Source organism: Balaenoptera physalus, assembly GCF_965194825.1.
Source record: "Balaenoptera physalus genome assembly, chromosome: 20".
Lineage (NCBI taxonomy): Eukaryota > Metazoa > Chordata > Mammalia > Artiodactyla > Balaenopteridae > Balaenoptera > Balaenoptera physalus.
The window spans coordinates 1873384-1901045 of NC_138901.1; the positions used below are offsets into that span (position 1 = coordinate 1873384).

General features: G+C 47.8%; 1 protein-coding gene across 15 annotated transcripts in view; it reads left to right on the forward strand.

The window, feature by feature from the left end:
• Positions 1-27662, forward strand: part of ARSG (arylsulfatase G) — a 116532-nt gene that overhangs the window by 28849 nt on the left and 60021 nt on the right. For 3 of the 15 annotated variants that reach the window (XM_082441927.1, XM_082441934.1, XM_082441923.1), the window contains exons 1-2: positions 9207-11419; positions 16210-16881. In XM_082441927.1, coding sequence (XP_082298053.1) covers positions 16664-16881 — 218 coding nt within the window. In that variant the 5' untranslated portion in view covers positions 9207-11419; positions 16210-16663. Of the gene's footprint in view, positions 1-25; positions 147-379; positions 603-9205; positions 11420-11581; positions 12105-14628; positions 15876-16209; positions 16882-27662 lie in introns of those variants that run through there. The other 12 variants (XM_082441928.1, XM_082441933.1, XM_082441932.1 and 9 more) reach the window with 11 other exon arrangements.

Genomic DNA, 27662 nt, shown 5'->3' on the forward strand with positions numbered 1-27662 from the left:
CCGGGCCGGGGGTCACGGAAGGTAACGGCCTCGCCGTGCCAGACCCGAGACCGGCCTTGGGGTCCCGCGGGGCCGCCCCCCACCCGCCCCGGCCCCGCGCATCCTGGCGCGCCTGGCCCGACCGGACCCCGGCGCTCGGCCGCACTGTAAGCGGGGCGCGCCGGCACCCAGTCTGCGGACACGTCCGGCCGGACGTGCGGGGTCCCCGGGCCGCCTCCCTTCCCGCCGGCCCCGCCCGCGCCCGGAGGACTTGGGCTCCCGGCTGCGGCGGCTCTGCGCCCGCCCCGGGCAGAACAGGTTCCTTCCAGTTCGGGTGTGAGCTGCGCGCGCAGCGCCGCGGACCCCGAGTTCCTCCTCTCGTGCCCGCTTCCCCCGATTTCGTCAACTCGCGCACCCCAGCGGTTCCCCTTGGGGGGGGGGTGTGGGCCCTAGGAAGCTCGCGGCCGGCTGCCACGGGCGCTTTGCTTTCCCCCCTTTGCTGCAGAAGCGACAGCATCGCGTTGCGCGCGAGGGATGTGGGCGAGCAGCCGGGCTGAGTCAGCATCCCCGGCCCGGGGCGCGCGCGCATCCTCCCCGCCAAGCGGGAGGCGACGTCCACACAGGTGCCAGGCTGCAGAACTCGCGGGGAGCTCCGGTGGGCGAGGGACCCGGACGTCGAGGGGGTGCGTGCCCCTCGTCCCGGAGTCCCGGACCTCAGGGTCACAGGGGGCTCAGCAGATGATGCTCGGGAACCTCAGTAAGGAGCTCGTCACGGGGACAAAGCCGTGTGTCGCGTCCCAGGCGTTTCGGAGCCCGCGGGGGCACAGACTCGGCCGCCTGGTGTCCACCTCACGTCCCCAGGGCCTCTTTGAGAACTGCTCGGAAGCAGAAAGCCTTATTCCCCGCGTCCCCCTGCCGACTCTGGCACCAGCCGCTCCCTGCATTGGGTTCGGAGAATGTGCTTCTGATGTGAGAAACTCGGGAGAGCCTACTTTGGGGGTGCGTGTACGGAGGGTCGCCACCGGGAGGAGTCGGCGGTCTGAATCATAATAAAAAGCCCTTTGCGGTCGCTGCCTGATTTCTCCCGTGATTTTGGCATCGGGTCTACTGGGTTAAGTGCCATTTTGTGCTGTTAACAAGCTCTGGCGTGGGTTAGGGGAGCAGGTGTGTTGGCGCAGAGTGCCTGCTTACGACCGGGACGGTACAGCCGGGGGCCACTGATGAGCTTTGCAACCTTGCCCGAGAAACCTAACCTCCTGGAGCATGAATTTCCAAATCTCTAAAATGGGGACAACCATGGTATTCCCAGAATCAAAGGATTTAATTGAGGATGCCGGTGAAGGACGGATCACAGCGACTGGCGTTGTGTATGGTACGCCCTGACTAGCCGGTAGCTCTTATTGTTACTGCTGTTTGTGGCTCTGCAAGTCCAACAGCTGACTGCAGCACACATCCTGCACGCGGTCCTTTTTCGAGCTGTTCTTCCAGGACTCCACACGTAATGAAATTTAGAATGTGACTTTAACCACCGGCATGAAAGCACTTAATGCTAAAATAGGAATGCCTGTAAATATAGTCTTCCACGTTTAGGATCTTACAGTGCCTTGGGACCTGTCCCTGCTCTGAGTGTGGAAATGTCATATTTAACATGACACAGCACATTACTGTATTGAGATCTGCTTAGGAACCTAGGTGTGCAGTCCATTAATTATAGCTGAGTGACTCCAAGCAAGTCACCAAAGATCTTGGTGCTTCAGCTTCTTGGTTTTAAAAGTTAGACAGATAATGCAGAAAGCCCTAGGGGTGAATGAACGTTTGGGAAAGTCGCATCTGAGTGTTTGACCAGGTGAGATGAGTAGCTGTTGGAGGAGCATGGCTGTAGTGATAATAACAATAATCATGTAATGCTATTTTATTCATATTAATTGTACCTATTAGTATTTTTTTTTTGCATTTTTGCTTTGTTCCCTGTATTAGGTGCCGTTCATGTGATCTAATTTTAAGCCCATCAGCAACCTTCTACAGTTGACACTCATCTCCATTTTACAGATGAGAAAAGTTGAGGCACAGAGCACGGAAGGGATTTTCCCCAAGGTTCAGACACACTGGCTCTTTTTGCAACTGAGAGCTCTTCCAAGTATGACATTTGCCACCTGCGTTTGGATAACAGCAAGCTGTCTGGAAACCCAACCTCTGTCCAGTCTTGCCAGCCACAAAGCAGTGACATTTGTCCACCGTGGTTAGAGGCTGGCTTCACCTTGTTCCCTGAATCCTAGTGAGACCAAGTGTGAAAACCCCTGTTTTTCTCTCTCTTCAAGGGAAAGCAAAGGAGGGAAAGCACGGCATTACCATGCTAATCAATTACCTCCCCCCCCCACCCCCCCAAAAAAGAAAAACAAAACTAACTCTGTTTAGTTCTAAATACGAACAAAAGGACCTTTACAATCTAGAGTACAGAACCAGAAAAATCAGGAAATTAAGTTCAGGGTTCAGCTCCCCTCTTAGCCTCTTCTCTTGTGTCTGTCGCAACCCAAGTGGCGGCAGAGCCCCTAGGGCCCTTCGTTTACAGGGGGCAAGGCTATAATGATGCCTTTAGAAAGTCCCACAACATCTCTGGAAATGCGTTGGCTCCGGAGAACTGTCCCCACTGCTGTCTCTTTTCTAGTCCTCCTGTTTTGGCTCATTTGCATGAGAACAGATTCCTTTGTGCAGACTTGGCCTGCCTGGTCTCTGTGGACGTTCCGAGTCCTTCTAGTCTTCATGTTGGGTTGCTAGGCAGATATGACCCTGGCTTGCAAATAAGCTCCCTGCATTTACCAGCCCGTGAGAACTTCAACTTGGGGTAAGTAGGCTGAAAGGCATCTTGTCTGGAGCTCAGGGAAGTATAAGCCTGCTTTTAAGGGCTGGGTCTTCAGAGCAGCCGAGGAAGAGGGGGAGCCCTGGAGGGGCTTGTAGGGAGGCCTGGACGGCCTGCCCACCTGCCCACTCTCCTCCTTCCCTGTCTCTGCACCACGTGCCTGTCTTACCATGAGTATGCGATGAACTCAAACTCCTGCTTTAAAACTTTAATATCTGCTTTTCCAGACAGCACAGAACTTCACAGACTTTTCCCTCTAGGAATCCTGACTTTCGAGGCGGAGGTGCTGGGTTTATCTTGAGGTTTATAGGATTTCCCCCAACCCTGACATTTGATGGTTTGAGGGAAGGCAGGGCCCTTCAAACAGAAATGCATGTTTTGGGGAGAATTTGAAGATTTCCCAAGGGGAAAATCTGTTCTGAGGCACAGTTTTGGGGGAATCACTTTTCAGAACATCAGCTCTTTCTTGAAGCTGATTTGTCTGAGAACCCACCATGGGGCAGGCCCGCTGTTGCTTTATTCCTGCCTGGTGGGCCTTCTCTTGCTTAGCCAGAGCCAAGATCTCACTAGGGTGCCCTGCTCTAGCTGTAAACACCTCTGGGGGGAAGATCAAAATATTATGTCAGGGAAAGCTCCTTTCTTCAAGTCAATATGTCCCATCTCCCAAGTGCATCTTGTTAAAGATGCATTTCCAAGAAAGTTACCTTGTGCTTAATAATAATTTGTCAAAATTTATAATATATGTTGTTTGATTATAAACGATTACTTACAGTAGTAATGATAGTGGCTCGATCCAGAAGGGATTTTTTTTTTTTTTTTACACTTGGAGCAAAGCATAAGCAATTAAATTTCAATTTCTACACAAAGTCTGTGTTCCAGAAAAGTAGGATAAGGTAATTCAGTACTTCTGAACATAAAGTTCTAGTATATTGAGATAGAATGGAAATATAGTTTTGAAAAAAAGAGAGAAATGATAGAAAATTTCCAACCTAATGAGAACTCTTCTCAAGTAATTTTTGAATGAATGATGGTGAGAATTCCCTGATGGTCCAGTGGTTAGGACTCGGCGCTTTCACTGCTGGGGCCTGGATTCAATCCCTTGGATTGGGGAACTAATCCCTTGGTCGGGGAACTAAGATCCTGCAGTTGCTCTGGTGTTTATAGGACATTGGATACATTGAAAAGCGTGGTTTAATAGTTTCGTTATAAAAGTCAACATTTATGGATACAATTGAAGTGATAACTTTTGCAGCTATTTAGAATTGGGATGAAACAATGAAGGTAACTTAACACTGTGAGGGTTTTAGGGGCTGAATGTTTGTGCCCCTCACCATTCAGATGTTGAAGCCCCTCCCCCTCCCCCTCCCCCCTCCCTCTTGCGAGGTGACAGTATCTGGAGGTGGGGCCTTTGGGAGGAATTAGGGTTAGATTAGGTCATGAGGGTGGGGCCCATATGATGGAAATCTTGCCCTTATAAGAAGAGGAAGAGAGAGAAATCTGTCTGTCTCTCTGAGCACACACTGAGGAAAGGCCATGTGAAGGTGCAGTGAGAAGACAGCCATCTACAAGCCAGGAAGGGAGCCCGCACTAGCACCTGACCATGCCGGCACCCTGATCTCAGACTCCTGGCCACCAGAACCAGGAGAAAACACGTTCCTGTTTTTTAAGCCACCCAGTCTATGGTATTTTGCTATGGCAGCTTGAGTTAATACAGAAGGGGTGTTTTGTTTTTCCAGACGCTTTTAGAGGATACCCAAGCAGAAACACCTGCAGGCCGATGAGGAGGATACATGTTAGTACGAGGACAAGAAAGATGTGGTTCCCTGCCCTCCCGGATAAGTTCTCCCTGGAGAGAGGAAACAAACCCAGGAGTCACCGTAGCGGGCTGTGAAAGGCAAGGGAGGGGGCTGTGTCAGTGAGAGGTTTGGTGGAAGATGCTGTAAGTGGTAAGGTGCACGTGAACATGGACTCCAAGGCCCGACTGGAACCCCAGGTCTGCCCTGGTAGCTGTGTCACCTTTGGGCGAATTAACCTCTCTCTACCTCAGTCTGCTCATCCGTGAAAGGGGGATGGTAATAATAATAATACCTCCCTCAGAGGGTAGTTGTGTGGGGAGCTTAGTGCTGTGTTGCTACGTTAACTGAATTAACCTGTGTAAGGGGCTGGGGGCGTTGAGGAAGATGGAGCTCGGTGGGCCTAGAACGGGTAGGAAAGATCTTGCAAGCACTGGCAAGGCGGAGGGGTGAAGGGTGAAGAGAATGAGAGGAAGGTGGTAGTGGGGGGCAGAGCATGCTGGATTTGGGGACAGGGAGGTCACCTCCCCACCCAGGGTACCAGGGGCCTCTGGTGATCTGAATTCTCTCACGTCTGGTTACCATTCTGGGCAGTGTTGATGTCTCACTGTGTGCATTGCGTTCACTCTGGAGTCACTTTTACTTGGATGTCAACACTGGTATTTGTCCTTTTTTGTCCTCATTGTTTACTGCTCCTGTAGTTTTGTCATCTTCTCGCTGCTTATAAAGAAAAAAAGTGAGAGAACAATGGCCTTGAGGAGGCCTCTATAAATGATCTCAAGCCTGTTGCAAAAGTCCTAAAAACAGAACAAAACAAAAATTAAAATTCTCGGAACCAAGTAATTTTAATCACATTGCTTTCAGGAACAAATACATGTCATATTAGACTCTTATGGCACGGTTGTGAGTCATGAAGTTTTGGAAAGTGCTGGGTGTGGGACCACTGGGTTTTGTCCCCACCGAATCAGGCTCCCTTTGGATAATTGTTGAAGTCCCACCCATCACGTTCCTCAAAGTCCAAGGAATGAAAACCTGCTCTCCTGCTATGTTTCTTGCCTAAAGGGAGATGCTGGCTTTCCCCATCTTGTCTAAACACGCACAGCCTGTCTGGCTGCTCCCTGGAACAGGACACACTGTTAAGCTTCTATTTTAACCCTGTCGGAGCAGCGCACCCGTGCATTTCCAGGCGGCTAGCGGGATGAGGCAAAGAAGCTAGACGGATGCTCCCGGACTGTGTTAGGGCTTTGAGGAAAGGAGGGACCCTGCCCTGCCGTGGTCGGTGGAGGGCTCTGGCCTCTGTGTGGAGCTCAGATGCTTAGTAGGGATCCGGGGCGGGGCTGCGTACAGGGAACATCCATCCATCCTTCCATCCCACGTCCATCGCTCCTCTGTCCGGACAGCCTCTGCTCATACAGCCCACTCATGCGCACTGGCGAGCGCAGTAGTTTCCCAGGCCACAAAGCCACACCTCGGAGGATGTGGTCCATACTCTCAAAGTGTTTACTCTCTAGTTTAGGAGAGAGGACACATATGTGATTATCGCCTAAAGCAGCACCTCAGCAAGGGCGCTTTTGCAAGTGAGAATCTCAGAGGCAGGGGAACTGAGAAAGGTCATCTGAATTTAGGGAAGTGATGAGATGAAGCTGAGTTTTCAGGGTGGAATGGAGGCTCGGCCGTAGTGGCTCAGGTCAGATGCACTCATTTGGCAAATATGGGTTGAACACTTCCTGGGTTGGGTAACCGGATTATGCAGTGTGTGAAACCGATAGACATCCCTGCCCTCATGGAATTCACATCTTAGAGTTGTGGTGTTTTCTTGTTGGAGCAGTTAGCTCAGTGTCATGGACAGATAATCCTTTTGGATGTTTCTGATATTAAAATGTAATTCCCACTTTCTTTTTTTAAAAAATTTTATGGGAGTATAGTTGATTTACAATGTTGTGTTAGTTTCAGATGTACAGCAAAGTGAATCTGTTATACATATACATATATCTGTTCTTTTTCGGATTCTTTTCCCATATAGGCCATTACAGAGTACTGAGTAGAGTTCCCTGTGCTGTACAGTAGGTCCTTATTAGTTATCTATTTTATATATAGTAGTGTGTATATGTCAATCCCAATCTCCCAATTTATCCCTTCCCCTGTTACCCTGGTAACCATAAGTTTGTTTTCTACATGTGTGACTCTATTTCTGTGTTATAGGTAAGTTCATTTGTACCCTTTTTTTTTAGATTCCACATATAAGCGATATCATGTGGTATTTGTCTTTCTCTGTCTGGCTTACTTCACACAGTATGACAATCTCTAGGTCCATCCATGTGGCTGCAAATGGTATTACGTAATTCCCACTTTCAATTGGCATCATCAGCAAAGGACGATTTCCCTCACAGCCCCTCTACATCTTGACCTCGTACTGTTACGTTGTCCAAAACCAGATTTGCTGGTAGGCAGTGTACTCCAAGGACCATGCTAGGTGTCACCAGAGTCTGCCCGGGACAGAAGGACCCAGCTCAGGTTTTCCCAAAACAGCACCGACAACCATGGGATTGTGTGACCAGGAACTATAGTTTGGAGCTTTGGAAATGCAAATCAGGATGACTCTTCACTTTCCCTTTGGCCTTGTTGTAACCATATTGTTTGTATCTTTTACCTTTTCTGGGTTCAGAATCCAACAGCCAAGAATGCTGACAGACAGTTATGACAAAGAGTCAGCCAATAGCTGCAGGGAGTCTGGTTTCACCGTCTATACTCGGAATAGTTTTGCTTAATATTAATTGTAGTAACGCTTTGGCTTTGCATGGTACTTTTTCAGAGTATTCTCATGTTTGTTATCTCTTTATCCTCAAGCCATTTGAGAGAGGGGAGAATAATAGTCCACATCTCTGAGCGCTTATTGGGAGCAGGCACTCGTGTTGGGTTATTTCATCCTCATGTTGGGTTTGGGGTGGAGGAGCTCTTCTATGGCTCTGTTTTTCAGGTAAGTGGGGAAACAGAGGCCCAGAGAAATTCCATAACCGATCCAAAGCCACAGAGCTAGGAAATGGCTCTTCTGGATCCTGGGCACATATTCTTCTGCAGACAGGCCATCACATCCCCAAAGCCAATTCTCCAAAAGGCAGATTTGCCAAGTAACTACTTCACTTAATTGAGCTTTTTTTTTTTTTTTTTTGGCCAGACCACATGGCTTGCGGGATCTTAGTTCCCCGACTAGGGATCGAACCCTGGCCCATGGCAGTGAGAGCACAGAGTCCTAACCACTGGACCGCTGGACTGCCAGGGAATTCCCTGAATTAAGCATTTTTTTCCCCCAAGTTTTGGTCTTATCCTTACTTCTGCCCCTGCTTCAGCCTCAGAGGTTCTCAGATAAAACTTAGCTCGGGGACTTCCCTGGTAGCGCGGTGGTTAAGAATCCACCCGCCAGTGCAAGGGACACAGGTTCGAGCCCTGGTCCGGGAAGATCCCACATGCAGCGGAGCAACTAAGCCCGTGCGCCACAACTGCTGAGCCCGCGTGCCACAACTACTGAAGCCCACGTGCCTAGAGCCCGTGCTCCGCAACAAGAGAAGCCACCACAATGAGAAGCCCGCACACTGCAAAGAAGAGTAGCCCCCGCTCACCGCAACTAGAGAAAGCCCGCACGCAGCAATGAAGACCCAACGCAGCAAACATAAACAAACAAACAAATAAATAAATTTATTTTAAAAAAAACCAAACTTAGCTCGAATCTCTCTTAGCAGGCTTGGGCTGCCGTACCAAAATACCACAGACTGGGGGCTTACACACAGAACTTTGTTTCTCACAGTTTTGGAGGCTGGGAAGTCTAAGATCAAGATGCCGGCTGATTTGGTTCTTGGGGAGGACTCTCTTCCCGGCTTTCTCACAGCTGCCTACTTGCTGTGCCTCCATCTGTGAGAGAGAGAGAGAGAGAGAGAAAAAGCTCTCCCCTGTCTCTTCAAATAAGGGCACTAATCCCATCATGAGGGCTCCCCCCTCAATGACCTCCTCTAACCCTGATTGTCTCCCAAAGGCCCATCTCCAAATACTATCCTATTGAGGGGTAAGCCTCCAACATAGGAATTTTGAAAGGACACCAGCATTCAATCCATAATGGAATCTAACATATTTCACTGTAGAGGTGCAAGAGATCTGGGGAAAGGATAAATCTGCAAAAATAGAAAAGACAGTAGGTAGCATTTAAGAGAAAGTTTTCCCTCTTCTCATGCAAAAATGACACAGGAAAAAATGAAGCTTTGACACATGACCCCCAATCAGTCTTCTTTTTCTTTTTTTACAAATTTATTTATTTATTTATTTTTGGCTGCGTTGGGTCTTCGTTGCTGCACGTGAGCTTTCTCTAGTTGCAGTGAGCAGGGGCTACTCTTCGTTGTGGTGCGCGGGCTTCTCACTGCGGTGGCTTCTCTTGTTACAGAGCACCGGCTCTAGGCACGCGGGCTTCAGTAGTTGTGGCTCACGGGCTCAGTAGCTGTGGTGCACGGGCCTAGTTGCTCCGCGGCATGTGGGATCTTCCCGGACCAGGGCTCGAACCCGTGTCCCCTGCATTGGCAGGCGGATTCTTAAACCGCTGCGCCACCAGAGAAGCCCCAATCGGATTTTTGATGATACTAACAAATGAGTGTTTATTTTAAAAATGGGGGCTTTACTAGAATTGCAATTATACTCTATTTTATTTTTTAATTTTTGAATGTTTTTTAAAGCCTTTATTGAATTTGTTACAATATTGCTTCTGCTTTATGTCTTGGTTTTTCGGTCGTGAGGCATGTGGGATCTTAGCTTCCCGACCAGGGATCGAACCTGCACCCCCTGCATTGGAAGGCGAAGTCTTACCCACTGGACTGCCAGGGAAGTCCCTGTGATTACATTTTAAAATAATTCTTATAATTTAGAGGGCCACATAGAAATGTTTGTTGATGAAGTTGTATGATATCTGAGATTTGTTTCCAAATAATCCAGTATAAGGGGAGGATAAGGGAAAGACAAGTAGGAGGGGAGACGGGTAAAACTAGACTGGCCCTGTGTTGATAACTGTTGAATCTAGATGTTGGGTAGGTATGTGTGAGTTTCTCAACTTCTGTATTTTGACAACTTTCATAACAAAAAGTTTAATAAGTAATAATAAACACTGCTTTGTAAAAAGTCCTTAAACATTTGGCAAACAGGCTTTAAGGGAGTGGATTTCAGGTAATTGACTGTAAGCCCTTTTCATTGGATCCCAACCCTCATGATTTTTCTTCTCAAGTGGAGGATGGAGTTTTATAGGAAGGATGTTATTCAGAGGCCCATCTACTCTCTCTGTTTTTCTGACCTGTGTTCAAGGACCCAGATATAATTTCTGCAGGGCTACTGAGTTTTAGATGCGTGGTGTGATGTCACCTCTGCTCTCCCAAGTTGGCTCCTGCCACATGGCTTCCTTCTGGGACAGTCCCAGTAAGTGGTTCCAGCCTAAAGCCAGGCAGGATGTCATCTGTCCCTGTGGATGAGTTTCCTGTCATCCCTGGGGTCACAGAGGTTGATATTCCCAACAGGGTGTGGCTATAGGTATTCAAGCTTAAAATTTTTTTTTTAAATTATCTAAGTGGAATTGCTCTCCCAGTTTGGATGGAGGTATTCAAAGATTTCTTTTGCTCCAGTTAGAAGATAAATGAGTCGGGGGATGTAACGTACAACAGGATGACTGTAGTGAACCTGCTGTGTGGAATATTTGCAAGTTGTTAGGAGAGTAGATTCTCAAAGTTCTCACTACAGGAAAAAAGCATTTGTTTTTCTTCTCTGTCTCTCTCTCTCTCTGTCTCTCATTTTCTTGTATCTATATGAGATGATGGATGGTAACTAAATTTACTGTGGTCATCATTTCACAATACATGTATGTCAAGTCATTATGCTGCATGCGTTAGACTTACACAGTGCTGTACGTCAAAGATATCTCAATAAAATGAAAAGAAATAAAGATGACAGAAAAAAGATTTCCTTTCCATCCTCTGTTGAGCTAAGACTGAGGCCCCGCACATATGCTCTAAGAAATCTTTCCGAGTTGGGCCAGCCCCAAACTGACATGTTGGGGTCTAGAGGCAAAGGGAAGGGGCCTTGAGGATGTTTAGTACACATAGACGTTAAATGACCATCTGATGTTGGCCACCAAGGTAACTGGATTCTCCTCTGCCCTTGGGCTTGGATGAGGGCGAGGCAAAATTGAAGGAGGTGCTCACCGTCAGGGCTGCGCTTACACGGTCAGGGCACCTGAGCTGGAGCGCCACCTCCTTAAGTTCTGCGCCCTGGGCACTTGGCTTGCCTCACCTGGACTCACCTGGGCTCACCTGGGCTCACCTGGACTGCGGCAGTGGACTCCTAATCTCCCAGTAGAGCAGCCAGAGGGATCCTGTTACGCTGAGTCGGAGCTTGCTGCCCTTGCTCAAATCCTCTGGCTCCGGGGAGGCTGTCTTCCTCCCGATTCCAGCTAATCCGCGCCCTTCCTCACTCCGAGGCTGCTCCTGCGGCTTCTCGGCTGCCCTCACGTGCCCCAGCCCTGCGCCCTGCTGGGCTCTCTGCCCGCGGTGTCCCTTCCCTTCCCGACTGAACCTCCCAGCGGTGCAAAGCTTCCTCCCCTTCTCTCCTGGATCCACCTAGAAAGACCACCTTCTCAGTGAGGCGGTCCCTGCCCTTCTTCTTTAACTCGCACCTGCTCACCGGCTCGCTCTCCCCAATCCCCCTCCTGTGCTGGTTTGCTCCCTGATGCGTTTCCTGGGTCCATGTCTTCCCCTCCTCCCCCCAGCAGGTAAGTGGCAGGAGGGCAGTGGGTTCTGTGTGTTATTCACTGCTGAACGCACAGCGCCCAGATGGAGACCTGTGCCTCGGTCCCCGTTCGCTGGGTGGATGACTGAAGGCACGGGGTTGGAGGGGGGGGGATCATTTCCAACAGACGTGGGCAGCTGGTGCCCTGGGACCCCCGCGTGACTCCTGGCTGCAGCCAGCGCCCCCAGTGACCGTGGTCCGACTGGGCGGGTGAAACCACAGAGCTCTGCAGCCGGAGCTCACACTCCCTCTGCGCCTCTGTCTTTCTTGGCCTCAGCTCATCCGAAGCTTTGTCTTTGGAAAACCAACAGAGCCCTCTGCCAGAAAGGTCTGCCCGACTGTCTTGTTGCTTCAGCTGTTTGCAAGGCGCTCTTGCGGGCTGCTTGGCCACGGGGGGCCCACGGGGAGCCAGGGTCAGGTGATGGGCAGCCGGCCCAGGTGCGCAGCCTGCAGAGCACATCTTCGGGGCAGCTCCTGCTTTCCAAGGCTCAGCCCTTCTGGCCCACAGCCCGCCTGTGAGTCGTTTCCGTGATGAGTACCCTTCCCCATCAGCAAGCCCGGAACCCAAAGGGAGGCCCAGCGGCCTTGCTCTACGGCGGGGTCGTGGAAAAGAGCGCAGACCATCGCAAAGCTGATTGGCAACCAGAGCTCCTGAGGACACGGGCAGGGTTGGTGCTCGCGCCCAGCAGAATGCATCCCAGTCGGCTCAGATGGACCTGCCTTGGCGGTGTGTGTGGAGCGCCTTCCAGCCCCGTGGAAAGAGGGGTGAAGGCTTTGTTTGTCACACGCTCCCCCTTCTTCCTAAGCCCCCAGGAGTGCTCCTTGCCTGTGTCCACTCTCCCTTCTTTTATTTATTTGGCTGCGTCGGGTCTTAGTTGCAGCGCACGGGCTCTCTAGTTGTGGCACGTGGGCCTAGTTGCCCCACGGCATGTGGGATCTTAGTTCCCCGACCAGGGATCGAACCCGTGTCCCCTGCATTGGAAGGCAGATTCTTAACCACTGGACCCCCAGGGAAGTGCCCACTCTCCCTTCTGAGATGGGGAGTGTGATGTGTAAAGAAAGTTTGGGAAAGTAACCTCAGATAAGACACTGAGCCCATAGTCCTTAAAAAAAGATCTTTAAAAAAGATCTTGGATCTTTTAAAAAAAAAAAAAAAAAAGCACAACGACCCAGCTTTATTGAAGTAGGATCGACAAATAAAAATTATATACAACGTGATGTTTTGATATACATTATAAAATGATGACCACAATCAAGCTAATTTAACACATCCGTCACCTCACATAGTTACCTTATAAATTTTTTTGGTGGTGGAAACATTGAAGATCTACTTTCTTTGCAAAATTTCAACTATGTAATACAGTTTTACGAACTCTAGTCACCATGCTATACATTAGATCCAGTCACCATGCTATACATTAGATCCCCAGAAGTGATTGATTCTTTTTTTTTTTTAATATTTATTTATTTATTTGGCTGTGTCGGGTCTTAGTTGCAGCACGTGGCATCCTCGTTGCCCCGTGTGAGGTATTCGTTGCGGCATGCGGGATCTTTAGTTGTGGCATGCGAACTCCTAGCTGTGGCAGGCATCTAGTTCCCTGACCAGGGATCGAACCTGGGCCCCTTGTGTTGGAAGCGGAGTCTTAGCCACTGGACCGCCAGGGAAGTCCCAGAAGTGATTGAGTCTATGTAACTGTTTGTTTGTACTTTGACAAACTCCCTTCCACCTCCCCCACCCCCCAGCCCCTGGCAACCATCATTCTCCTTTCTGCTTTTGTGAGCTCTACTTTTTTAGATTCCACATATAAGTGAGATCATGTGGTATTTGTCTTTCTGTGCCTGGCTTATTTCACTTCACATAGTATCCGCCAGGTTCATCCAGGTTGTTATGAATGGAGAAGAATCTCCTTCTTTTTTAAGGCCAGTAATTCCATTATGTGTGTACAATGCACACAGCACATTTTCTTTACCTATTCACCCATTACTGGATACTTGGGCTATTGTGAATAATGCTGCAGTAAACATGGGGGTGCCAGTAGCTCTTCAAGATATTAATTTCATTTCCTTTGGATATAGACCCAGAAGTGGGATTGCTGGATCATATGGTTGGTCTATTTTTAATTTGAGGAACCTCCATACTGTTTTCCATAATGTCAGCTTGGATCTTAATCAAGGTCTGTGGCTTGAAGTCCATTCTTTGAATGTCTGACTTGCTTTTTCCCTTTAGTTAAAAACAATAAGTGGGGAAAGGATTAAGTGTCTCCCTGGAGGTGTGGGCGTGAAGGCTAGGGCAATGGTGTACTGGCTAAATTAGCTTATTTCCATGCCATAAAAATTTTAAGTATTAATGATTCTGTTTGAAAACCTCAGAGGAATGTTTTATCCACAGAATTCTTAAGAAAAACAATCTGTTTACTTATGTTCCCACCTTAATTTTAACTTCCTTCTTAAGTGGTTTTTTCTGCCCCCCCGGGGCGTTTTATGTTGGGTCATTCTGCAATGCATTGTGGGTGAAGAATGAGGCCGCTCTGGTGTTCCAAGCTAAGTAGCTTTAGGAAGAAAAGCTCCCTGCCACTGTTGCTCATGGTCAGAAGCCAGTAGAATAAGGCAGGTCAACAAGTGTTTGTTAGGCACCCTGCTTGTGCAAAGCCTCTTTCTTCTGGAAAGGGAGAAGTCTTTGGGGCCTCAAGATCAACAAATACCAGTTGAATCTAATTGAGTTTGAAATAATAACTTTCCTTTTGGAAAACAGAAGAATTTGCGTTGCTGAACAATTGATTCATTGCCCTCCAGATGACATGACTGTTGACTCGGAATTCCTTTTATTTTGATTAAGTGCATAGCTGCCTATCCTTTTGACTTTATCTGGATCTTCCAGAACTTACATACCTCCAACCACTCCCATCCATCTGGGTTGGCCACTGGGTTGGCTGGCTGGCTTGGTCGGCTGTGCATTCCTTCCTCAAGGGCAGGGATACACAACTGGAAATGGCATCTGTCATAACCCCAGCCCTACTAGCACCTTTATATATTAGTATTACTGTTATTTTTTGAAGAATGTGACTGTTCGTTTATTTATTTATTTATTTATTTGGTTGTGCTGGGTCTTAGTTGTGGAAGGCGGGCTCCTTAGTTGTGGCTGACGGGCTCCTTAGTTGTAGCATACGAACTCTTAGTTGCAGCGTGCATGTGGGATCTAGATCCCTGACCGGGGATTGAACCCGGGCCCCCTGCATTGGGAGTGCGGAGTCTTAACCACTGCACCACCAGGGAAGTCCCGCATCTTTATATATTATAACTTGGTTCTCCTTTAATGGGTTGGGTGTTCCATGGAGGTTTTTAAAATCTGATCCAGAATTTCAAGTCTATGTCTCCTTACTAACCTAGTCAATTTAGGGCTTTTAGGTGAACTAGGGGTAATATGGTTTTATTCTGTGTTTCCATTTGCAACCTGCAGTTGAAAGCATAACCTTCCATTTCTGTCTTTCAAAACTCATCCTGATTTATTGTTTTGTGTTTTTCCGCTGAAGCTGAATCATCTCTAGCTAGGTCTCTAGTTAGGTTAAGTATCAGTTAGGTTAATCACCTCCAGTTATGTTAGTTTTCTTCTCGGACCAGAATCTGGATATTTTTTCCTAAGCATCTTGCTACTCAAAATGTAATCTAAAGGCTATGTTAGAAATACAGACCCCAGGTCCCAGCCTCACCTACTGAATCTACATTTTAATAAAATCTCCAGCTGATTTGTATGTACATCTAAATGTGAGAAGCACCGGTTGAGCATGTTCTTAAGATTTTCTTATTAAAAATTACATTGTCAAGATGTAAAGGGACACATTTCCGTTAAACAGTTTTTGGACATTTTTTCCTAACATTTTATTATGAAACATTTCAAACATACAGCAAAATGGAAAGAATTCTACAGTGAGCTCCCTAGACTGTCCACCTAGATTCTACCATTAACTGATTTTTTTTCCTTTCCTTTTCTTCCCAATTAATTTCTATCAAGAATTTTATATAGAGTGACTTCCCTGGTGGTCCAGTGTTTAAGACTCCGAGCTCCCGCCGCAGGGGGCCTGGGTTCAATCCCTGGTCCAGGTACTAAGATCCCTCATGCCACACGGTGTGGCAAAAAAGCAAAAACAAAACCAGACTGCTCCTTTATTGGGGAATTCCCTGGCGGCCCAGTGGTTAGGACTCAGCACTCTCACTGCCGAGGGCCCAGGTTCAATCCCTGGCCGGGGAACTAAGGTGCGGCCAAAAAGAAAAAAAAAAAGAATTTTATATAGAAATGCTAGTTTACAGCATGACTGTTAGAAAGAATCATGTCTTGGTAATAAGGTAATAAGGGTCTCACCCTCTCTTCTAGAATCCTTGATGGTTTTGACAAGGTCGCACTCAGTCTGGGAATTTCTTGTGAATCAGAGAAGCACAGTGAGGTAGGAGTCGGGCACCAGGGGGATTTCACAGGGTGCGGTGCTGGTCCTTGCCCCTCCGTCCGGAACACGGGGCCTCAGAATGTTCTCCTCTATACGGTGAGCGGGTTATGAGAGATCATCTCTACTGTTGCTTCCAACCCTGTAATTACAGGTCTATTGCAAATATCAGCATCACTGTTTCTCAGGTGGAGAAAGCAATGAACCTGTTCAGTAGTCGAATAAGAAGGAAAACATCTGTCGGCCTGGAAAAGTGATTATTCCCTAAGCTACTGAGTAAAACACAGCTGCGCTGGCAGTTTTAACTCTGTTTTCTCATCAATTTCTGTTCTTTCAGGAAACCTTACAGACACATGAAGCCTTCAACCATCTGGAACTCAGAAACTCGACTGGGACTGACTGTGGCTTCTAGACTGTCCAGGTGTTCTGCAGATGTGAAAATTTATCCCGCACTCGCCAGCTGGAGCCCCGAATGGATGCAAGGCTTGTGCTCCGGCTCTCACATCTCTGAGCACAGAGGGGTCATTTCCTAAGTGGCCAAAGAGCAGTTGTTGACACTGAGGTCTGATTGCTGCACACGACCCGTCACCTTACGGGGCTGGGCTGGAGAAAGTCAAGTTCAGGGTTGTGAGTTTCCCGACTCTCTTGAATCACGATTCCAGACGGGGGCCTCATTTCTGCAGCACCCACCATCCCTGTGGGCATCACCACCACCACCGTCACCGCCAGCAGCTTCTTGCCAACTCCACCACTGCACCACTCCACACAGCTGGAATCCTCCCCTGATCGCCATGGCCTGGCCTTTCCTAAAGGTTTTGTTGGTGGGGGTGAGTTTCCTGGGATGTCTTTATCCTCTCGTGGATTTTAGCTTCAGTGGGGAAACAAGAGACCAGAAACCGAATTTCGTGATCATTTTGGCAGATGACATGGGGTGGGGTGACCTGGGAGCAAACTGGGCAGAAACGAAGGACACTGCCAACCTTGATAAGATGGCTGCAGAAGGAATGAGGTGAGTCCTGAGATGCCAGGAGATGCCAAGCCAGCATCTCTTTGGATATTTTATCCTGACTCTTTTGGGGGGAGGGGGCTGCATAAAGCACTTAAAGAGCAATTGATGGGTCCATGTTGATTTAATTAATTGATTGATGGATTTGGTTTGAAGCCAGTACAGCATCATGAAGGAATCCATCCATCCATCCGTCCATCTGTCCATCCATCCATCCATCCATCCGTCCATCTGTCCATACGATAACTGTTCTTTATTCGGCCACGCTGCAGGGCTTGTTGGGATCTTAGTTCCCTGATCAGGGATCGAACCTGGGGCCCCGGCAATGAGAACACTGAGTCCTAACTGCTGGACTGCCAGGGAATTCTGATAACACTTGTTCTGTGTGTGTCTGTGTGTGTGTGTGTGTGTATTAGGAGCTGGGAACACAAAGGTGAACAAATAACAATCCTTGCCCTCAAGCTCTCATAGTGGAGACAGGTTGAAAGGAAAGTACAGATTACAATCTAGTCCGAGAGGCTGCATCAGGAATTTTTGGAGTCTGTGGGGAGGGTGTGGACCCCAGCCTGGGGGTTTAAGGGAGAAGGTGCCCTTGAAGAGTGACTGAAAGTCAGCGGGGCGCATGAAGGCCAAAGGACTTTCTTATCTGTGAGCGGACAGGACTTACTGGTCCATTTAAAGCGCACTTAACGCTAAGGGACCACAAAAGGGGAGGAGGTGTATATCTGAACTGGTCGAAGTTTTATGAATATTTTAGATCAGTTTTCTTCTTGGGCTGACGTTGATCGGACTGGCCCGCTCAGATCCCACCTGCCTGGGTTAAACCCCTCCTGTTGGCTCCGTGGGAATCATCCCAACCGGCTGGTTAGGACAACACATGGGGTGTCTCTGGAGTTTCAGCCACTTGCATCCTTAAGCCGGGAGCTTTCCCCTGAGATAGGGACCCTTGGTGTCCCTGCGTCTGGTCTCACCCTCTCCAATCCGTCCTCCTCACCTCAGCCAAGGTGAACTTTCTAGAAACACTTCTCTGCTTCCAATCCTTCAAAGGCATTTGGTGACCCTAAGAATAAAATCCAAACTCCAAAGAACAGTGTACAAGCCCGGCCCATCCTCTGCACTGGTCCTCTGCACGGCCCCTCCTGTCTGATGGCTTCTTTAGCTGTTGCCTCCCTCTGTTTGGGCCTCACCTATGTGATTAGTTCTTCTTCTTCTTCTTTTTTTTTAAATTTAATTTTTATTTTATATTAGAGTATAGTTGATTTACAATGTGGTGTTAGTTTCAGGTGTGCAGCAAAGTGATTCAGTTATACATATACATATACCCATTCTTTTTTTTTTTTTTTTACTTAAAAAAAAATTTATTTATTTATTTTTGGCTGTGTTGGGTCTTCGTTTCTGTGCAAGGGCTTTCTCTAGTTGCGGCAAGCGGGGGCCACTCTTCATCGCGGTGTGCGGGCCTCTCACTGTCGCGGCCTCTCTTGTTGCGGAGCACAGGCTCCAGACACGCAGGCTCAGTAGTTGTGGCTCACGGGCCTAGTTGCTCCGCGGCATGTGGGATCTTCCCAGACCAGGGCTCGAACCCGTGTCCCCTGCATTAGCAGGCAGATTCTCAACCACTGTGCCACCAGGGAAGCCCCTACCCATTCTTTTTCAGATTCTTTTCCTACACAGGTTATTACAGAATATTGAGCAGAGTTCCCTGTGCTGTACAGTAGGTCCTTGTTGGTTATCTATTGCATTGATACATATAGTGATTAGTTCTTCTTGATGCACTTTCCACTACTCCTGTTTCAGTTTCTACTCACCATCTGGTTCCTAACTCCACATGAGGTCCTCAGGAACCCTTTCTTGGATGCCTCAGGTGTACCTTTGCTGCTCTCCATGGTGACTGCTTAGCCACTTGTGTTGGGTTCAACAGCGTCACCCCCAAATTCATGTCTACGCAGAGCCTCAGAACGTGACCTTATTTGGAAATAGGGTCCTTGCAAATGTCATTAGTTAAAAACCTCTGTGATATCCTACTTGATTTAGAGTGGTCCTAAATCCAACGACCGGAGTCCTTGTAAGAAGAGGAGGGGACACAGAGGGACGTGCAGCAGAGAAGGTGACGTGAAGATGGGGCAGAGGATGGGGTGATGTGCCTACAAGCCAAAGACACCACCAGAAGCTGGAGAGAGGCCTGGGACGGACTCTCCCTCTGAGCCTCCAGAAGGAACCAACCCTGCTGCCATCTTGATTTCAGACTTCTCGCCTCCTGAATCGTGAGAGAATACATTTCTATCATTGTAAGCCACCCAGTTTGTGGTAATTTGTTATGGCAGCCACAGGAGATTATACACTGCCCTTCTAGCTCTGGGCTTCAGGAAGAAAAATGCCTTGTCTCTTCTTCCACCCTTGTATTCCTAGCACGGTGCCCGGCACTTAGTAGGCTATTCAGAAGTATTTGTTCGTCAGTAAATGGGCTTCAGGAGTTCAGGGTGCTTTGAAATGTCACCCCAAATTTTGCATGTCAGATTTTTTTTTTCTCCCTAGGGTTGAGCTTTAATGCAGAGCATTTAACAGATCCTCAAAGGGAACTGGGTTGCCAAGTGCTTAAGAACTTCTGCTATTCGTGTCGAGTGGGTTTGTGGGGAAATATCTGGCCCATTATTTAAACCGCGATTTGTGAGCCTCGGGATTCTTCTTATGAGCTGTCCCCACCTGCACGCTCTCAGCTGAGCGGAAAGGGCATCTCGGGGACCAGAGGCAAACACAGTTGGGTGGGCTCTGCTACTTTTTCCTCCCTGGATGAAAATATTCTCTCCGTCGGAGCCTTGTGACTGTGGCCAGGCAGACAGCCCTCTGGCCTGAGGTTGACGGCTTTTCACCCTGTGCTTTGTTGACAGGAAAGCAAGCTTCCTGTGAGGCCAGGGATTGATTCATCACGGGCTTTTCCCTGCCTACTCACCGCCAGTGGGGAACCATGACTTTCAGAAAGAACGCTTATTGCCAAACAGGGGCTAAGGGTGACTTGAGAAACTATCTTTTCTATTGTCTCCCTTTTATTAGTGTGTTCGTTTCCTAGGACTGCCGCAACAAATTACTACAGATTAGGTGGCCTGTGTGAAAAAGAATGAAATATTGGGACCTCCCTGGCGGTCCAGCAGCTAAGATTCTGCGCTCCCACTGCAGGGGGTGCGGGTTCGATCCCTGGTCGGGGAACTAAGACCCCACATGCTGCACATGTGGGGTCTTAGTTCCCACGTGTGGGAAAAAAAAAAAAAAAAAGAATGAAATAGTGCCATTTGCAGCAACATGGATGGACCCTGAGATGATCATACTAACTGGAGTAAGTCAGACAGAGAAAGACAAATACCATATGCTATCACTTATATGTGGGATCGAAAATATGACACAAATGAACTTATCTACAAAACAGAAACAGACTCACAGACGTAGAGAACAGACTTGTGGTTGCCAAGGGGGAGGGGTGGTGGGGGAGGGATGGAGTGGGAGTTTGGGATTAGCAGATGCAAACTATTATATAGAGGATGGATAAACAACAAGGTCCTACTGTAGAGCACGGGGAACTGTATTCAATATCCTGGGATAAACCATGATGGAAAAGAATATGAAAAAGAATATATATATATATATATATATGTATAACTGAATCACTTTGCTGTACACCTGAAACTAGCACAACACGGTCAATCAACTAGACTTATAAGAAAAATTAGTGGCCTCAGATAGGCCACTAGTCATATTTATCCTCTCAGAGTTCAGAGGCTGGAAGTCCCAAATCAAGGCATAGGCGGGGTTGGTCCTTCTGGAGGCTCAGAAGGAGAGTCCGTTCCAGGCGTCTCTCCTGGTTTCTGGTGACTGCCAGCAGCCCTTGGCTTGCAGCCTCACCCCTGCGTCGTCCACCTCCACAGCTCACATGCCTCCCTGCGTGTGTGTCTAAACCTCCCTTCTTGTAAGGACACCAGTCATTGGCGTTAAGGCCCATCTTAATCCAGTATGACCTCATCTCAACTTGATCACGTCTGAAAAGACCCTATTTCCAAATAAGGTCACGTTCACAGGTTCTGGAATGACATGAAATCTGGGGGGACATGATTCAACCCAGAGACGTTACTGCTACACGTATAATTTGTACTACACCCATAATACTATAATTAGCCATTATACGACACATATCTGTGCCTCTGCTCCTAACATAGTCTGAAACGCAGCACCTACTCATGAGATGTTTGTTGCTTTGAAGATTAAGCATCCTGCTTAAGAGGGCAGGCTCTGGTGCCACATGGCTTGGGTTCAAATCCCAGCTCTAATACTTTCCACCTGTATGACCCTGGACGGGCCACCTCATTCCTCAGAGGTTTGCTTTCATTTTCTGCAGGGGGGCAATGGTAGCACCCACCTCGTAGGATGTTGTGAGGGTTAAATGAAGAATTAGCTATGTAAGCATTAGCACAGAGCCTGGCACACCATAGACGCAGATAAATGTTAGCTACGGTTATTTTTGTTATTGTTATGAGAAACAATATCCATCTGAATGGTCAGTGTGAATTTGCTACTCTGCCTATGGAAAGGTCTAAGTGATAACTAACTCATGGAAGGAGGAACGGGGTCCAGGGACAAACCCCAGTAAATCTCTACGTGGACCGTGCACGCCGGGCCAACAGCTGTATTTGAATCAACCCAACAGCTGTGACAGTAACTAACCCGTACCAGTGCTTGCAAGGCACCAGGCTCTGGGCATCGCCCCGTTCAGGTCGTTCAACCACCTGATGCTTCTCTTCTTTCACAGATGAGGAAATCAAGGTAGTAACTCACTCAGAGTTAGTGAGTGGCTGAATCAACGTGCTGTCACTCTAGAGCCTTATCGTTAAGGGCTGGGAGGTTGAGGTGAATTTACCGAGAGTGTCCCTCAAGGCCTGGGCTGGCTTTGCCACGAAGAGGGAAGGAGACCGTCGAAGGAGGTGCAGATTAGAGCCTCGATAGTTCCCCTCCCTCTGGAGCTGACAAAGGACCTCTGTGCCGTGAAGGTGGAAGAGGCAACTGAGAGACGTGGTTGAGATGTCAGTCACTGATGCAGCCGTTGGACAGGAGACTCCGCCGGCCGAGAGTGTGTGGTTGCCAAGGCTGCAGATGCCTGCGATCTCCCCCTGCTGGCTCTGACTTCATCTCCAAGCCCCTCCCCACGTTCCGTCTGCCTCAGGGCCTTTGCACTGGCTGTTCCTTCCCTCTTCCTGGCAAGCTCTCCCCTCAGGCTCTGAGTGGCCAGTCAGTCTCGGCTCCCGTGTCACATCCTGGAGGAGACCTCTCTGGCCTCCCTAACCCTTCACCAAGCGTGTCTCTCACTTTTTCTCCTGATTTGTTTCCATGACCCATATCACCACCGACATGATCTTTGTTTACTTCTTTATTGCCTGTCTCTCATCCTGGAATGTCAGCCCCCTAGAGGAACCATCTAATCTATCTTGTTCATGGCTCCAGTGCTTAAGACAACGCCTGGAGCATGGTAGGCGCTCGACAAAATCTGTGTGCCTGGGTTCGGACTTCTGGATCTAAGCTTCTGGACAGGCAGAGGCGAGTTAACCGCAGCGGGACTTGGAACCAAGCTGCCCGACTCTGTCACTTACTAGCTCTGGGACACCAGGCTCGTGACTAAACTTTGCTGGGCCTCAGTCTGACCATCTCTAAGATGGGCATCATCGTGGGTCATTTTGAGGAGGAAATGGGTTAAGTCATGTAAGACAGCAGCAGGTCCCTGGTAGGTGTGAGCTCTTATGTTTCCCCTGAACCTTTGGCTCTGCTGCCCTGCTCTCCTCCCATCCCCCTCCCTTGGCTGGAGGGTCAAGCATGTTGGCTCAGCTTTTGTTCCAGAAGCTCCTCCCTCTGTCTGTGCTGGACCCTCATCCTTCCCCAAGCTGGGCCGTGAGACTCAGCTGTCCTCTTGGAATCTGCTTGATTCTGCTCATTCCTCCACCAAGTCCCCAAGTCATTTTTCTTCCTTCCTCCCTTCCTCCCCTCCTTCCTTCCTTCCTTCTTCCCTTCCTTCCTTCCTGCCACGTGGCACGTGGGATCTTAGTTCCCCGACCAGGGATTGAACCAGGGGTCCCAGCAGTGAGAGCGCTGGGTGGGAGTCCTAACCACTGGACCATCAGGGAAGTCCCCGTTCATGTTTTTTTCAATCTATGGTTGATGCAATTTGCCAGTTTTGTGGTCAGAAGAGGCACCATTCACAACATAATTATGATGTCATCATGGTTGCAAGAAAAAGGAATCCTTGGGGAAAGAAAAGCACAATTTGGGACTTCCTGGGCGGTCCTGTGGTTAGGACTCTGAGCTCTCACTGCTGGGGCCCCGGGTTCAATCCCTGGTCCGGGAACTAAGAACCCACAAGCTGCATGGTGTGGCCGGGGGAAAAAAAAGAAGCAACATTTTCAGAGCCTTGGTTTTGGGGTCCCTTTTCAGACTTCCTAAACTCCAGTTCCACGGAGATAGAATAGGGGTTGCGGCCTAAGACCCCATGGCCTTGAACTCGTTTCCAGCAGCTCACATCGGAGAGCGTCCACATCACACATCACGTGGGGGAAACTGGGGCCCAGAGAGAAATGAAGAGTTTTTACTATTACAGTCAGCTCTCTGACATGTGGGTGCAGGTTATCCAGCTTGCAGATTCACCACATTAAACAATTTATGATGATGATGATGAACAATTTTTTTTTTGACTAGCATTTTTCGGGATCCACTTTAATGAGGTCCAGTTTACATATGATCAAATGCCCCCATTTTATTTTTATTAAGAAAAACATTTTATTGATTGATTTAATCTTTGGCTGCGTTGGGTCTTAGCTGTGGCGCACGGGATCTTTGTTGCGACACGCGGGGTCTTTCACTGCGGCGTTCGGGCTCTTCACTGCGGCGTTCGGGCTTCTCCATAGTCGAGGCGGGCGGGCTCAGTAGTTGTGGCACAGACTTCATTGCTCCGCGGCATGTGGGATCTTAGTTCCCCGACCAGGGATCGAACCCGCGTCCCCTGCATTGCAAGGCGGATTCTTAACCACCGGACCACTGGGGAAGTCCCAAATGGCCCCGTTTTAAAAGTACATTTTGGTGAGGGTTTTTTTTTTTTTAATTTATTTTTTATTGAAGTATAGTTGATTTACAATGTTGTGTTAATTTCTGCTGTACAGCAAAGTGATTCACTTATACATATACATACATTCTTTTTCATATTCTTTTCCATTATGGCTTATCACAGGATACTGAATATAGTTCCCTGTGCTCTACAGTAGGACCTTGTTGTTTATCCATTCTCTATATACCAGTTTGCATCTGCTAATCCCAAACTCCCAGTCCATCCCTCCCCCATCCTCCTCCCCCGCCTTGGCAACCACCAGCCTATTCTCTATGTCCCTGATTCTGTTTCTGTTTCATAGATATGTTCATTTGTGTCATATTTTAGGTTCCATGTATAAGTGATATCATATGGTATTTGTCTTTCTCTTTCTGACTTATTTCACTTAGTATGATAATCTCTAGTTGCATCCATGTTGCTGCAAATGGCATTATGTCGTTCTTTTTTTTGGCTGAGTGATATTCCATTGTATATATGTACCACATCTTCTTTATCCATTCATCTGTCGATGGACATTTAGGTTGTTTCCATGTCATGGCTATTGTAAATAGTGCTGCAGTGAACACTGGGGTATGTGTATCTTTTTGAATTATGGTTTTCTTTGGATATATGCCCAGGAGTGGGATTGCTGGATCATATGGTAGTTCTATTTTTAGTTTTCTGAGGAACTTCCATACTGTTTTCCACAGTGGCTGCACCAACTTACATTCCCACCAAGAGAATGGTAAACAATTTATTTGTGAAACACATGAAAGCTGCCGCATCTCTTTCTCAGGGGGCATTGCTGTTTGGGGCTCCCTATGTCCAGAGATGGCCCACATGTGCACTGCAGGGCAGCAAGGCCTCCTGCCCGTGTCAGTAGGTTCAACAGCAAATGTGTCTCGCCTTTGACATTGTGGGCTCCCGTTTTGCCAGTGTCCTGTGCAAATCTGAGCTGGGCAGTGCTGTTGAACATTTGCAAGTTTAAAAATGATATGATAACCAGAAGAAAATCGAAATGTTGGAATTTCAGTGAAAATGCCAGGGACTTCGTAATCCACTAAAACCTAAACTTTTCAAGCACTTAGAAAACTTGCATCACAATAGGGGTTAGAGGAGTGCATTGCTCATACTTTAAAAAAGAGAAAAGGACAAATACCCTTCATGGGCATCTCAGCCAGCATTTCAAGTGGTCTGAACAATGTTTAAATCTCTGCGGGAACCCAGTGGATGAGCTTGATATTGCAGCACTAGTTTGGGTCTTGCCCACAGAGCATCCAGGGAAAGGCTGGTGCTAGTTTTGAAACAGGAGGGCAGGGGGTAGGGCAAAACCTTTAAAAGAATGACATAGTCCAAGGACACTACATAAACTGATTAGAACCAAATAGGTCCGAGATGGCAGACAGGTCGACTTCCACTTGACCTTGAGCCTCAGTATACACTCACTGTAACACATCAGCAAGCTAAATGACACACCCACAGGTGCAATGACAGTTCCAAGGCAGACAAGTTGACCTCCACTTGACCTTGAGCCTCAGTATACACTCACTGTAACACATCAGCAAGCTAAATGACACACCCACAGGTGCCATGACAGTTCCAAGGCCGACCATAAAGATCAAAAAGTGGGCAGTGGCCCAATTTCTGGAAATCCCCACCCCTTCCCCAAAATAACTGGAATACTCCTCCCACTCATTAGCCTATGAAATTACCCACCCCTATAAAAACTGACAACTCCATACCCTGGGGCTGCTCTTGCCTTCTGAGATGGCCCACATTCTAGAGTGTGTTTCTCTCTAAATAAATCCACTTCTTACTTATTACCTTGTCTCTCACTGAATTCTTTCTGCGATGAGACATCCAGAACCTGAGCTTCATTAAGTCCTGAGACCAGGTGTGTGATCTCGGTTAAAAGAACGTGCGTTCAAGTCCCAATGTGAGTTGCGCGGTTTCAGTTTCACCTGTGATGAGCGAGCAACGTATTTCTTGAAAATTCTTGGGCTGAGAAGTAACTTGAATAAGTCTCCTGGCTGGGTGACTGGGTTCAAGCAATGCCTTAGGCTGTCCAAACTGGGGTTTGAGGACCTGAGCGGTTATGAGCCGTAGGTGTCTCGGAGGGAGGAGGGTGACCAGTGACAGTGGGACAGCAGTGGCCCCACCGGCGAAGCCCAGATACCGTCCACTCACTTAAGGTGTCTGCCAGGCTGGCTCAGAAATGAAGTTGGCAGTGTATCGTTTCTTTTTTAATTTTATTTTTCTTTTTTCTTCCAGTGCTATTGAGATACAGCACTGTATGCGTTTAAGGTGTACAGCATGATGATTTGACTCACATCATGAAATGACCACAGTGAGTTCAGTGAACATCCATTGTCTCACAGAGATACAACATTAAAAAAATGGAAAAACATTTTTTTCTTTGTGATGAGAACTCAGGATTTTGCTCTCTCAAAATACATAACGTATATAACGCACAGCAGCGTTAATTATATTGATCACGTTGTACATTATATTCCTGGCACTTATTTATCTTGTAACTGGAAGTTTGTGCCTTTTGACCCCGTCATTCAATCTTTGGCACACACTCCCTCCACCCTGTAACCACAAATCTGATCTCTTTTTTCTGAGTTTGTTTTTGAAGTACAATTGTTACTGAATGCAAGCTTGTGTGCCCGGTGCCCAATGAGGCCAAACCAACCAAAAAGTTCAGATGCCCGAAACACAGGGAGGCCAAACCAACTGAAAAGTCAGAGTTTGGAGCAGAAAAAGGTTTGTTACAGGGCCAAGCAAGGTGAACAGGTGGCTTGTGCTCAAAAAACCCGAATTCCCTGATGGTTCTGGGGGAGAAGTTTTTACAGGCAAAATTCGGGATGAGAGCTGCAGGGCGTGTGGCTTTCTTCTGATTGGCTGGTGGTGAGGTAACAGGGCAGGGCTCCAGGGATCTGGTGCTCATCCTGAAGTTGGCTAGGTGTGGGAGTTCCTACAGAAGAGCTGGAAGATATATTGTTATGCATATTGTTTGAGGGAGAACCAGGACCTGCCCCAAGGCTTCACTACTCTTTCTTGACTGCCCCTCCCTTGCTTCTGCATCCCCTCCCTTCCCTGATTAACAACTATTTGAATCTGACCTTTGGAACTCAGGGAAGGTCAAGGAGGCTGGATGAAGGCTATTTCCTACAAACAAGAAATGGGGGACATGAAAAGGCTTTTGTGCCCAGGAGTGCCCCACGGGTTCCTGCTTGTTTTCGTAATTCACCTACAAGCCTATGTTATTTCCTGGTGCACAACAGAGCAATTTGCTATTTCTGTACATATCGAAATGATCATCATGATAAGTCTATTTGTCATCTGTCACCACACAAAGGTATTACATAGTTAGTGATTATTCCTCACACTGTACTTTTCATACCTGTGACTCATTTATTTTGTAACTGGAAGTTTGTCCCTCTTAATTTTCCTCACCCATTTCACTCATCCCTTCTCCCCTTGGGCAACAACCTGTTTGTTCTCTGTATCTATGACTCCGTTTCTGTTTTGTTCTGTTTGTTCATTTGTTTTCTTTTTTACATTCCACATATAAGTAAAATCACATAGTAATTGTCTTTTTCTGTCTGACTTACTTCACTGAGTATAATATTGTCTAGGTCCATCCAGGTTGCTGCAAATGGCGTTATTTCAT